Source organism: Hylobates moloch, unplaced genomic scaffold (assembly GCF_009828535.3).
Source record: "Hylobates moloch isolate HMO894 unplaced genomic scaffold, HMol_V3 SCAFFOLD_8, whole genome shotgun sequence".
NCBI lineage: Eukaryota > Metazoa > Chordata > Mammalia > Primates > Hylobatidae > Hylobates > Hylobates moloch.
In genome coordinates, this window is record NW_026652283.1 from 17,816,588 (window position 1) to 17,831,083 (window position 14,496).

At 40.8% G+C, this 14,496-nt stretch overlaps 1 protein-coding gene across 35 annotated transcripts in view; it reads left to right on the top strand.

Moving 5' to 3' along the window:
* Nucleotides 1-10,197: 10,197 nt before the first annotated feature.
* Nucleotides 10,198-14,496, top strand: part of PLEKHA5 (pleckstrin homology domain containing A5) — a 247,936-nt gene continuing 243,637 nt past the window's right edge. For all 35 annotated transcript variants that reach the window (XR_004249157.2, XR_009214697.1, XR_009214698.1 and 32 more), the window contains exons 1-3: nucleotides 10,198-10,435; nucleotides 10,598-10,677; nucleotides 12,945-13,002. Coding sequence is in view for 32 of the 35 variants with exons in the window: in XM_032159750.2 (XP_032015641.1) it covers nucleotides 10,347-10,435; nucleotides 10,598-10,677; nucleotides 12,945-13,002 (227 nt within the window). In the remaining 3 variants the exon portion in view is untranslated. The remainder of the gene's footprint in view (nucleotides 10,436-10,597; nucleotides 10,678-12,944; nucleotides 13,003-14,496) is intronic.

Below are 14,496 nucleotides of genomic sequence, written 5' to 3' on the forward strand. Positions count from 1 at the left end.
CGGACACATATGTTCTTCAGATCAGAAATTCAACTGATAAAGATACTTCTGAATTTACAACTGCTTGGTTTAAGAAAAATGTATCCAAGACAGAGGAGTTTGTTCAAAAGTCTCCATTTTTTCCCCTAGCACTGTACACTGTTATTTTATGATTCATTCAGTTACCAAACATTTGTTGAATACAAACTATGCACAAGGCAAATGCTATGATAATGCACGAATTTGCATTTGCATTAAATTTTCCTTAATTTGAGCTATAAAATACATTACAATTAACTAAAGATATTGCATTATATATTATTATTTATATAATCCCACATGTAACTGGATCAAACATTGAATTGGAAATCGAGGGAAATTGGTTAAAATCAAATAAGCGTGTGTGTGTGTGTGTGTGTGTGTGTGTGTATAATTTTCTGTTAAAAGATATGAATTGTCAGATGGGAAAAAAATTCTTGCTTTAGGCAAGTACTGACCCAAAATATTAAATAAAAATAGTCCATTTAGAGTCTGCTTAGCGAGTGCTCACGCACTGTGTAAAATGCTAATGATGAGAGAGAAAATGAGTCTCCTTCACTCTTTCACTTATCTCCTGGGCTTAGGGCATGAGATCTGATACCCATTGTCACTTACAGCTACACACATCTTCAGCAATTATAAATTTACAGTTTTCCCCTCCAGTTAATGTAGCTAAATTTTATTTTATCTTCTAAGTACTACACATTACTTTTATCAATACTACTTTCTCTAGGAAGAATTTGTACATAAATGAAGGACCATAGGTCATATATACATATATATATATATATATATATATAGACATATATATATAAAATGCTGAATTCCTTCTGTCCTTCAGTGTCTTACTCAAAATATCTATAAATCCTTAGTAATTTTTAAGCCAGGTAGACAGCTCTATGGAAAGCAGCTATTTTCATATACTGCTATGCTGCTCTTGGGCCCACGCCATTTTTTCTCTTCTATATGGGACAGTCTATAAAAAGCTGAATGGAGTGTTAAATCTAAGAAAGGATAGAACCATAACTCACTGGCAGGTCACAGTAATACAAGCAGAAATAAGTATCAAATATGGAGTGCTTTGTAAAATATAGAGCATTATGTAAATGTTAAGAATGATTCTTCATTCACTTAAATAATGTTTATTGAATGCTAGATGATGAAGATAAATAAAATGTTTCATTTAGGAAGTTTAAGGAGGAGAAAAAGATATAAGCTATAATATTTCAGTAGTGAAGATATGCGAGTATGGTAGAAGAAGTTATCAGATTGGTCCAAAGGAATCAGGGATGGTTTCATACCAGAAGTAACTTTTGGGCTGAGAATTTAAACATTGGTAGGCGTTCGTTACATAAACAGGTAAAAGGGCATTTTAGAGAGAGAGAGGGTAGCATGTGCAGAGGCTTGAAAGAACTTGGCTGGTTCAGAGATCAGTGGGCCATTCCATATGGCTAACATGTAGGCTGGCAGGGCTTAGGTCAGGAAGCGCCTCAAATGACAAACAACAGGCTTGGGATTTTATCCTGTAAGTGTTTTGAGTCATGAGAGGATTTTAAGCAAGAAAGAAACATAATTAGATTTGCATTTTTGAAAAGATCATTTGGGTGGCAGTGATGAGTGCTCATATTAGGATGTGGAAATAAGGAAGAGATAATCATGTGATATATTTAATGGACAGATAATACAATTTATTAACTGACTAGTTGTGGGGAAATGATTTTGAAGTTTCTGATGTGGGTATTTTGGTTGGATGGTGGTACCACATTCACTAAGAGGGTAAATGGAGTGTTGCAAGTATTTGGAGGAAAAGTGACTTGTTTTGGCATGTTGAGTTTGAAGCACTTAAGGAACATCCAGAAGGAATGTTCCAGAAGAAACATGTCTAGAAGAATATTTGATATATAGTCTTCAACTTAGGAGACAGGTCTAGGGTGGGAACATAGATTTAGGAATTATAATCCTATTGGGCAATAGTTCTCATACACTAGCATATATAAGAATCACCAAAGTTCTTGTTAAATGCCAATTTCTCTGTCTAACCCTCAGAAGCTCTGGTTGAATGCATCTGGGGAAGGGCTCAGGAATGAATTTAAATAAGCATCTCCAGTGACTCGGCTGCAGGTGATTTATAGAGCACACTGATAAATATTGCCACAAGAGCAAGAGAACTACAGGAAGTGGTGCCATAAAACCAAAAAGTGGACAGTTTCAAAGAGTAGGAGTGGTAACTATGTCAATACAGTATGAAGGTCGGAAAAGCTCAGAACTGAAATACCCCTGGACTTGGTAGCTTACAGCAGGGCAACTGGTGACCCAGAAGAGCAGGCACAGTGAAGTGTCAGAGCAGATAACAACTGCAGTGGGTAGAAGAGTGACTGGGGCTGGGGAAATAGACACAATGAATGAAGCTTCACTCAGAAGGGAATATCTTGTGGACAAAAGTTAAAACCTAATGTCTGAAGAAGGTGGTTCAAGCCCTAAGTCTACCACTTACTGGCTATGGCATATAATATCTATGAGAAGCCCATTTTCTTGCTTAGAACGTGCTATAATGTCTATGTTATAGAGCCCTTTGTACAAGGGAAATACAAGTGTCTGTGGAAAAAAATGTGTAAATTACTCTTCCAAACTTTTTTATTAACAAGCCATCTAAGTGGCTGAAAATCCTAAACAATTGTATAGATCAGGCATCTTACTCGTGTCTGTTCACTGTGACAAAACATCCCCAACTTCAGTCATTGGCGTGCACAGGACTTTAGAGGGAAAAAGTGTCATATTTAATGTCTTAAAAATAGACCTATGGCCTCACTTTCCACATGAGGATCCAGAGGTCTGAGTGGGAAGTGGAGGTTAAAAGATTTGTCTAAACTCACACAACTAATTAATGGCGAGGCCAAGTATAAAATTCAGCCAGACTCCTGTCTCAATGTTCCCCCTCCCTACCCTGCCCCCTGCTCCTGCATTATAACATATTTCTTTTCTTAATTCTCTGCTATTGGAATTTTGCTCTTTCTCTTTTATAGCAAAGAGAGGTGTAGATGATTATAGTTTCCCTGATCGAGGTAAAGAAGAGGTGTTTAATTTGAACAGGTCCAGGGGTTCAGATGCAAGCTCTTTGAAAACATTTTAAACCATCTTCTTCCCTTTTATTCTCCATGCCTCCAGGCAGATGCCCTAAACTTTGTCTAGAATCCCTGCTGTAGTCAAGAGATCAGCCAGCAGCAAAATAACTAGTGCTATTACATATTTCTTTCAATTCTCCCTTTTCGTAACTGAAGAGCACTCCAGAACATCAACATTAAAAGACTGTAGTTCAGGATAGACCTTGAATGGTTCATGGGACACCCTTGAAAAATAACCATTACAGAAGATTTATAGTCTATGACAAGGATGGATATGCTACTTCCCACACTATACTTACATCTCCATCTCCCTTTCTAAGCGGCCCAAAGTAAGCCAAGTCTTTTAGTTGCTATCACCCAGCAGAATGGTAGGGACCCTATACAGCCTATGGTTGTTGAATGAGTGAGTGAAAGAAATAATTTTATTTGTATCTCTCTGTATCCAGTTCTTAACAGAAAAAAAAGCTTTAATAAATTGATGTCCAGATTTTATTTTTCTTCTCTGCCTGAGACCCTCAGCCTCCAGTCTTTCTGCCTAGATTTCTGCTAAGCTAATTGGATCATATAGTTTGCCCTTCACTACAGACTTTTGATGGTATTTAACACCTTACTGTTGACTAGTTAAAAGTTACAGGAACTGTTTACAATATTCTTTATTGTCAGCTGGGTGTGGTGACTCACACCTGTAAGCCCAGAACTTTGGGAGGCCGAGGTGGGTGGGTGCATCACCTGAGCTCAGGAGTTCAAGACCAGTCTGGGCAATGTGGTGAAACCCCGTCTCTAACCAAAAATATAAAACGTTAGCTGGGCCTGGTGGTGTGAACCTGTGGTCGCAGCTATTCGGGAAGCTTAGGTGGGAGCATCACTTGGGCCTGGGAAGTGGAGGTTGCAATGAGCAGAGATCATGCCACTGAACTCCAGCCTGGGCAGCAGAGTGAGACCTCATCTCAAAAACAAGAAAAAAAAAAATCCTTATTTTGTGAATTAATAATGCAACATGTGATATATGAGGTATATCATGCAATAATGTTATATATGAGGTATCACAAATGTATTTGGAAAGACAACCACATAAAAGTCACAAAAGTTTGTTGGTAGATTTTAATAAACATTTATATATATACCAACGATAGATGCTTCTTAATAGTAAAAGGAATTATCTTCTCTCTCATGAGCCTCTTCTCCATTTTCTAGAGCTCATAAATTTTTCCCATTCCCTTTTAAAAAAAGGAAACAAATTGATTAGCTGCTTTCTCAGATGTCACCTTGTTCTTTTTCCTTTCACATATTTTAGGAAACTTAACTTTATGTTTTTCTTGTTATTATGTGTGTTTTTCTGCTTTGTTTGAACTATAAGCTCTTTAGAACAAGGATTTTCCTCCATATATGGAGCAAGTGACGTTTATTTTTAGTGCTCAGTACTTGTTAAACCTCCTCTTTTTTTGGCTGTGCTATGGTAGTCATCGGATAATGCTGCTCCAAAAGGCAGATCATGATATAAGAAATTGAATAGTCTCATAGGATGGAAATATGGAAAAAAAAAACAATAAAAAGCAGAGATTAGATATGAGTTTATATCTGAATCAGTTATTGAAGAGGTAGGGGGTGATAAAAAAAAAGGGAATATGTTATTGGGAAATAACTCTGTTGGGAGGTAGAAGCATTGGGAAGAAAATTAAATTCAGTAACCATTCTAGTGCTGACTCAAGGTTGCAGAGATTCTGTGATGGGAAGGGCATGATTCTTACCTCACTACAGTGAAGGAGACTCGCACATACACACAACTACAAGATAAAGCAGGACTAGATAAAGACATAGTTACACAGAGAGGGCATTCTAGAATGATTTTAAGAAATATACGATTTTATTCATTAAGGATGGAAATTATTCACAGCGCCCATCTTTCTAACATTGAGGCTGCTTTTACTGGCTCTTGGAAGTCCTAAGGGCAATTATTTCCCCAAATCAGAAGCATGCCTCTTTTCGTATATGTGTCACTAAGTTTTTTATTTACTGCTTTTCCTAAATTTGGGTGCACATTATAGAATTGTACTTAAGATTCTAGACTGCCATTTAAGCACTGTGAATGTGATTTCTTAAGATACACGTTTTTATGAAGTGAATTTCTATTGCTTTTTGAAATGTGCCTTGCACTAATGAATCTTGTAGTATCAAAAGATTTAGAGCTAAAAGGAATACCAGTACTGCATATGGTCAACTTAAAGGCTTCCCAGTAGTCCACAGTCAAAAAGTCAAATGCTATAGCTGGACTAACTGGTACTAGAATTGCAAAGTTATAATCATATTAAAAGACTCACTTTAGATTTTTTATTTGCAATGACAACATAATACAAAGTCAGTAGCTCTTGATTTTCTTGCTATATTATATCCAGTGACCACTGACGCTAATGTGGAACATTTCCTGCTAGTTATTCATTGATTAAAAAAAAAAAAAGGAGTCATTTTTTTTTCCAGAGACTGGGCAGGAGATAAGATGTCAAGAAATAATAAGTAGTGAAATGAAAGAGGAGAATGCAAAGGAATCAAAAGAGAAAACACTAAAATGATGTTATTTTTTCCCCCTTGTGTATTCCAGATGGACAGGAAAATTATAGCAGTAATTGCAGACTCCTTTTCAGTGAAGACAGAATGGCCTTGGGGAATCAGAATATGGGAGAAAAAGTTCAGCGAAACTGCATTCTCACCCAGGCCCCAACTGACTTGCTGGATATGGCTTTGTCTGAGGTCATTTACCCTTTCTATGCCTTAGCTTCCTTAACTGTTGAAAAACATTATTTACCATTTTAAGTTACTGAGAAGATGAATGAGATCATGCTCCAGAAACACCCAAAACTGGTCACAAAATTAGGTGCTATAAGAATACTAAGTAGTACTATTATTACTGTACTGTGCATCCTGTTGGAATGAGTCATCTTGCTGCAAAGATGCATAAGCAATTCCAAGTGTGGTAAAAGACCAGAGACAATAAGAAGAGGCAGTTACTCTTAGATAGCATTAAGAGAGAAGATCCCAGTCGCAGTGAAATCTGCCCTTGTTCAACGAACAAAAGCAGGAGGAAGGGAGACAAGACTTTTTTTTTTTTTTTTTTTTTTTGTGATGGAGTCTCGCTCTGTCGCCCAGGCTGGAGTGCAGTGGCGCGATCTCGGATCACTACAAGCTCCGCCTCCTGGGTTCACAACATTCTCCTGCTTCAGCTTCCAGAGTAGCTGGGACTACAGGCGCCCGCCACCACGCTCGGAGAATTTTTTGTATTTTTAGTGGAGACGGGGTTTCACCGTGTTAGCCAGTACGGTCTCAATCTCCTGACCTCGTGATCCATCCGCCTCGGCCTCCCAAAGTGCTGGGATTACAGGCGTGAGCCACCGTGCCCGGCCAACAGGACTTATTTTTTAACTATAGGCATACCTAGGAGACACTGCTGGTTCATTTCTAGACAACCACAATAAAGTGAACATAGCAATAAAGTGAGTCACACCATTTTTTTGGTTCCTAGTGCATATATGAGTTATATTTATTATATTGTAATCCATTAAGTGTGCAATAGCATTATGGCTAAAAAATGTACATGCCTTAATTTAAAAAACACTTTAGCCAGGCGTGGTGGCTCACGCCTGTAACCCTAGCACTTTGAGAGGCCGAAGCAGGTGGATCACCTGAGGTCAGGAGTTCAAGATCAGTCTGGCCAACATGGTGAAACCCTGTCTCTAATAAAAATACACAAATTAGCTGGGCACGGTGATGCGCACCTGTAATCCCAGCTACTAGGCAGGTTGAGACAAGAGAATTGCTTGAGCCCAGGAGATGGAGGTTGCAGTGAGCTGAAATTGCACCACTGCACTCCAGCCTGGGCAACCAAGTGAGACTCCATCTCAACAACAACAAAAAATACCAAAAAAACCCCACAAAACTTTAATGGTTAAAAAATGCTAATGGATCATCTGAGTCTCCAGCAAGTCTTAATCTTTTCGCTGGTGGATCTTGCCTCAATGTTGTTGATGGCTGCTGACCAGTCAGGCTAGTGTTGATGCAGGTAAGAGCAGTTGTTGCAGTTTCTTAAAGACAATAGTGAAGTTTGCTGCATCGATTGACCCTTCCTTCCATGAAGGATTTCTCTGTAGCATGTGATACTGTTTGATAGCATTTTACACACAGTATAATTTCTTTCAAAATTGGAATCTATCCTTTCAAACCCTGCCACTACTTTATCAACTAAGTTTATATTATATTCTAAACCATTTGTTGTCATTTCAACAATATTTACAGTATCTTCACCAGGAGTAGATTCCCTCTCAAGAAATCACTTTCTTTGCTCATCCATAAGAAGCAACTCCTAATCCCTTCAAATTTTACCATGAGATTGTGGCAATTCAGCCCCATCTTCAAGCTCTATCTCTAATTCTAGTTCTCTTGCTATTTCCACATTTCTAGTTACTGCCTCCACTGAAGTCTTGAACCCCTCAAACTCATCCATGAGGGTTGGAATAAACTTCTTCCAAACTCCTGATAATGTTGATCTTTTGGCTTCCTTCCTTAAGTCACAAATGTCCTTGATGGCATCTAGAATTATGAATTTTTTCAATTTACTTTTTCCAGATCCATCCAAGGACCCACTATCTATGGCAGCTATGGCCTTATGAAATGTACTTTCTACATAATAAGACTTGAAAGTCACAATGACTCCTTGATCCATGAACTGTGGAATGCATGTTGGGTTAGACAGCATGAAAACAACACGAATCTCTTTGCATGTCTCCAGGAGAACTCTTGGGTAAGCAGGTACACTATCAATGAACAGAAATATTTTGAAAGGAATCACTTTTTCTTTTCTTTTCTTTTTTTTCTGAGCAGTAGGTCTCAACAGCAGACTTAAAATGTTCAGTAAGCCATGACAGATGTGCTATCATCTAGGCTTTGTTGTTCCATTTATAGAGCACAGGAAGAGTATATTTAGCATAATTTTTAAGGGCCTTAGAATTTTTGGAATGCTTGATGAGAATTGGCTTCAACCTAAAGTCACCAGCTGCATTATCTCCTAACAAAAGAGTCAGCCTGCCCCTTGAAGCTTTGAAGCCAGGCATTGACTTTTCCTCTCTAGCAATGAAAGTCCTAAATGGCATCTTCTTCCAATAATAGGCTATTTTGTCTACATTGAAAATATGTTTAGTGTAGCCACCTTCAATGATCTTGACTAGATTTTCTGGATAACTTGCTGCAGATTCTACATCATCATTTGCTGCTTCAGCTTGCACTATGGAGATGGTGTCTTTCCTTAAATCCCTGCTAGCTTCAACCTTTTCTTCTGGAGCTTCCTCAGCTCTCTCAACCCTCATAAGATTGAAGAGAGTTAGAGCCTTGCTCTGGATTAGGCTTTGGCTAAGGGGAATATTGTAGCTGGGTTGGTCTTCTCCCCAGACCACTAAAATTTTCTCCTTATCTGCAATGAGGCTGTTTTGTTTTCTTATAATTCATGTTTTCACTAGAGTAGCATTTTCAATTTCCTTCAAGAACATTTCCTTTGCTTTCCCAACTTGTCTAATTATTTGACACAAGGCCGAGCTTTTGGCCTCTCTTGGCTGTTGATACATCTAAGCTTAATCCTTTCTAGCTTTTGATTTAAAGTAAGGGACATGCAACTCTTCCCTTCACTTGGTCACTTAGAGGGCATTGTAGGGTTACTGGTTGGCCTAATTTCAATATTAGGCCATTATTATTAGGCAATTATTAGTGTTTCATTTCAGGGAATATGGAGGCCCAAGATGAAGCAGAGAGACAGAGGAACAGCTGGTTGGTGGAGCAGTCAGAACCCACACATTTATTAAGTCCCTGTCTTACATGGGCTCAGTTCATGGTGCCCTCAAAACAATTTCAACAGTAACATCAAAGATCACTGATTACAGATCACTATAACAGGTACAATAATGAAAAAGTTTGAAAGATTGCAAGAATTACCAAAATGTGCCACAGAGACATGTAGTGAGCAAATGCTGTTGAAAAACAGTGCTAGGACTTGCTTAATGCAGAGTTGCCACAAACCTTCAATTTGTAAGACATGAAATGTCTGCAAACAGCAATAAAGTGAATCGCAGTAAAACAAAGTGGGCTTGTACAGCAAGGAGGTTATACAAATATACTTTTGAAATCCTACAGCCAGTTTGAATCCAGGCTTTGGCAGTTATTACTATGACTGGGCAAACTACTGCGTTTTTAAACTTCATTTTTCCTATCTGTAAAATGGGGATTTTTTATAGATTGTTTGTGTGTGTATATATATCTATCTATATATAGATAGATAGATAGATATACACACACATATATATATAGTTGTGAAGATTTAAAAATGTACACCGTCACAAGGACTTCATAAAATAAGCTATTATTGTAATCTATTGGAGACAGGGGCAAGCAAAAATCTACACTGATATTAAGTGAATCTTTAAAAACAAGTATCAGAAAAAGACGAGTTTTTATTTTATAAGATATGACTTAAGGGGCCTAGGAAGAGAAAAAACTTGTTTTGTCAAGTCTAAATCCACTCATATTTCATAGGGCCACGTATCACGTCCAACCTTTGATAACTGGCACACAACAAACAAACAGGAAAGGCCTTTCGTGTGCTTTAATAAAAACAGCTTTCCATTTTAAAACGATAAATATATTGGAAAAATCTGTTGGCTCTCCAACAGCTCTTATAAAACAAAGCTCAGACGCTGTGTTTTTGTTGTTTGAAAGATAGAAATCAGGGGCTTGGGCATTATTAGGCTCCCTTTGATCGCGCCCTGGGATGGGAAGCCTTCGGGCAAAGCCCTGGGGGCAGGACGCGTTTTTGTTTTTTTTTTTTTTTTCACTCGATCCTGGAACCTTCGCGCGGCGGAGGGGGCGGGAGCGCCGCAGGGGCCCGAGGGAGGGGTCTGGGGCGCGGCGCCGCTTGCCCATCCCCCGAGCGCGCGGCTGAGCGGCCGGCCGGCGGCCGCCGGGATGCGGAGGGGCGGCGACTGGGGCCGGACCCTGCCGGGGCGGCGGGGCGGGCACCGCCCGAGGGGGTAGGGCGCGCGCGGGGGCGCGCCGGCCCGGGGAGGCGCGCTCCGGCCGCGCTCGCTCCGCGCTCCCTTCGCTCGCTCCTTCCCTCCTCCCTCGGCAGCCGCGGCGGCAGCAGGAGAAGGCGGCGGCGGCGGCTGGGGATCAGACATGGCGGCGGATCTGAACCTGGAGTGGATCTCCCTGCCCCGGTCCTGGACTTACGGGATCACCAGGGGCGGCCGAGTCTTCTTCATCAAGTAAAGAGCCGGGGACGGCATGGGGGCACGCGGGGGCGGGAGGGCAGGAGGCGGGCGGCTGACGAGACGGGGGAGAGCCCGGGTCTGTGCCCCTGCAGCCCCTCGGCTCGCCCCCGCGTCCCCTCTCACGCTCCGTGTCTGCCCCTTCTCTCACCCCTGCAGCGAGGAGGCCAAGAGCACCACCTGGCTGCACCCCGTCACCGGCGAGGCCGTGGTCACTGGACACCGGCGGCAGAGCACAGGTAACGCCGGGGCCGAGCGGAGTTGGGCTCCGCCTGGAGGAGGCGGCAAAGCCCGGGCCGCCCGGCTCCCAGCAACCTGCCCCGCGCCGCGGGCCCCGGGAGGCGGCGAGGCGGGGCGGAGGCCGGGCGGGAGCGGCCGCAGGTAGAGGGGCCACGGGGACTCCGCCGCCGGGAGTTCTCTCCAGTCTCGGGGCGCCTCTTTCTCCTCAGCCTTTCATCAGCACTTGGAGGCGGCGCCCTCTTCCTGCGCCTTCTTCCCCCCATTCCAGCCTAGACGACCCTCGCGACCCTAGAGTGGCGACGCTCCCCTCCCTGAAGCCTGGAGTCCTGAGTTTTTCCTCCGCGGCCGCTACTCACTCCCCGGTGACCCCCAGCTGCCGTCTTGCCCCCCAGCAATCTTTAGGCAGTCCTTACCCACTCCCCTCCTTGCAGCCCCGGACCCTGCTCGCCCGCCGGGATAACGTAACCACATCCTCCCCCTCCTCCCGGGAGCGCTGCCTCCTGCCGTGCAGCTTCCTCCTCCTAGGTGGGACTTGTGGGTAGGTGGCTGATGAAGGAGGAGGAGGAGGAGGAGAGTTCGGGGGTGCTGCGATCCTCTCTGTGACAGGGAACGGCTCGGGAAACGCTTGGCGCGTTCCCTCCTGCCACGGGAGGAGCAGCCGGAGCCGGAGGAGGCGTTCGCAGCCTCAGTTGCTGGCGATCCGGATCTAAAGTCCCCGCCAGCCGCACGGAGGTTGCACAGACTGCCAGGAGGCGGTGGGCGTGCGAGGGGGTGTCCCGTATGTGGGCACCCGGGCCCTGTTTGGAGGGGGTCCGTGGGGAAGCGGCTCTCTCGGGTGGTTTTGGGAGCTTGTTTGAATGCTAAGTGTGAGTGGAGCTGGAAAAGGCTCCTCGTAGTTTCTGTGCTGGTCTGGGTTTCTTTTATCATTCTTTGTTTACATTCGTGACTTGTTTGTCTTTGAAATGTAACATGTGTTCCCTTACTGGCCTGCTTCTAGTCCTGGTGATTGGAAAGGCTTGAGAGCAGTTTGGGTCGAAGGCGAGGCCAGTTTCAGCAGTCCTCAGAGCTGGCCTCTGGGGTACGTTCTCTCCGACTCTGACATTCCGTGAATCTGTTAAAGTTGCCAGGATATTGAACAAACCTGCCTCTCTGTGAAATGCTGGAGTTCACTGAAGTGACTAATGTCTCCACATTTGCAAAAAGGTGGAGGAAGAAAGGAAAGGCTGGTGTAGCAAGCATGATGAGGTTACATTTTTAAGGCATTTCTGACTAATACACCATCATGTTTCTCGATTCCCCAGTGCAGGCTTTTGCTTCAATATACCTTTCTGGTGTTTTACACGCACATTCCAACTTTGATGGCCTCTTTGCTTTTATGGATAACGACAGATTTATTTCATAAAAGACGATATGGCGTTTAAATTATTTAGACTAATTATCCTATGGAATTATGTGTGATATAAATATGTGTCCTAGTTACCCCCACAGATTTGATAACATTCACGCCACAGAAAAATTTTATTCTCTTATGTGATTTCACTTTTTTTTTTTCTGGTTTGGTTTTACTTTGCTTGGACTCTGGTTTTGTACACACATCGGTTGTTTTTACTTCCAAGAGGTATTTTGATGAAATCCAAGCAACTTGTCATTAATAAGTAATATGTAGCACTTAATGATACCATTGTTCACCTGAATCATCCCCAACTTTGCTGCTTGAAACTTCACGTCTCTTAGTCAAATTTTTAGAAACACACACGGAAGTATTCGGTGCCATTTCTTTTCCATTAATTAAGTAGTTAGGAAGTTCCTCCTTCTCTTCAGTGACACTTCCTAGATGGATTCATTTGTGTAGCTGAAAAATGTGGTCTTAAATAGACACAGTATACCCAAGAAGAGGCAGGCGTTGCCTGTTATACACAGTATTTTTTTTTTTTTTTTGCTAGTCATTCATGAGTGTTTCACCTGGGATTAGAAGGCTTTCCTTTGCTTTCTTGGGTGCCAGAACATAGTTCCTCTGCACCCTAATATATTACAGTGTGTACTCAGGTCAGATAATCTAATATTATGGATACTTTTCTGGTGGCTTTAAATTTGAATTGCTGTTTTTCAAAAAATGATATCTATTGTATTGCCAGCTCAACACTTTTTTTGTTAGTAATCTACTTAATTAAAACAGCTAATAAATGAAAATGAATAATTAAAATGGATTGAGACTTATTTTGCTATCATTGAAGTAATACTAATTGTAATATATGTATTGTTTTAGATTTGCCTACTGGCTGGGAAGAAGCATATACTTTTGAAGGTGCAAGATACTATATAAAGTGAGTTTTTTGACTTTCGTTTTTTCCTTCGTGATTAGAATGCTGTGATTACTCCTCAGCTGAATAGTTGTATGTCCAGTCTTGATCATGATTTTCTAAAGTTTATCATATAATGGTGACTGTATTCTTTATTTTGTATAGTGTTAGAATTTTGAGAGAAGAAAATGGCATTCTTAGTTTTCTAATGTTATTTGCCTGGAATATTCATCGATTCATTGATTTGGAAATTAGATCATTTATGGCCACTTTTGAAAATAATTTTGTATCTTTTTCGTTTTTTTCTTCTGGAATCGTCCAGCTTCATCAGAATATGACCACAATTACCTTTTTTTGGGCGGGAGGGGGCGGTGCTTCTGTGTATATTCCTGGGTAATAGAGGATTATAGTCTTTGGTCATTAGCTATGTGGTACTTAAAGTTGTGATCTTTGATTGTCTGTGCTAAGAGATAACAAAAAAATCTTTGAGTTACGTGAACATCTTTTTTTTTTTTTTTTTTTTAAGTGAACCTTGTTCATACATATTTTGACCAGGGCTGTTTATAGGTAGCAAAAGTGATGTAAAGCTAGGCACAATTTGATAAACAATGACGGTCAGGGAGTAAAAATAGAAATAATTACTGAATATTTCATGAGCATATATTGGAGCATTGTTTGTATTTTTGCCTCAGTTTATTTAAATATGTCTAAGTCAGGATGTTTTATTGATGTTTGTTTAAAAAAGGCTTTCAGTAGAGCTTGAGAGAAAAGATGACCAGTCAGTCCCAATCTTAAAACCAATTCTTTAGAATATTAAACTAATTTTTGTTCAAACTTAATAACAGTACTACTTGGAGACAAATACAAAGCTGGAGGTCAACATCATGTAGGAAAAATTTTAATCCCCCAAGGAAAAATATAGGTGGTTTTGTCTTTTTATTTTTATATTAGAAACTATTTACCTAAGAGCTTGTTTTTATTATTTAACCTTATTTGTTTTTTAATTTTAATAAACTGAGACATGAAAGAGAATGCTGAAATGCCAAACTTGGTTAAGACTTCAGTAGTTTATTAACAATAACAGATACCTAGCTAAAGTTACCTTTATTTCATTGAGCCTAGAAAGTTATTTTTACTATGACATTTTTAAGATCATGTTATACTTCCAGTAAATCATAATTACCTGTATGGTTCTTTAATCTTTTAGAAAGATACTTATATAAAACGTCAAGGGCTTTTTATAAGTATTAGGAATGCTTGTTTTGGATGTAGAAATAGAGAAAGCAGAAGATACAGGAATGGAATAGTTTCATGGTATAGTCCTTCTGTGAATATTTTTGAGTGAAATCTTTTCTTTGGAGATTATACTATACATTATTAGATGGCCTAAAAAAATACTTGAGTGAAATGCAGTCATCAAATATTTTTCTGTTGGTTATTTGCATCCTAAATTAAAGGGAGTTGATATTGCCATGAAAAGGGATACTTCTTTTTTTGTCAAGCTAGTAGTATGGTATA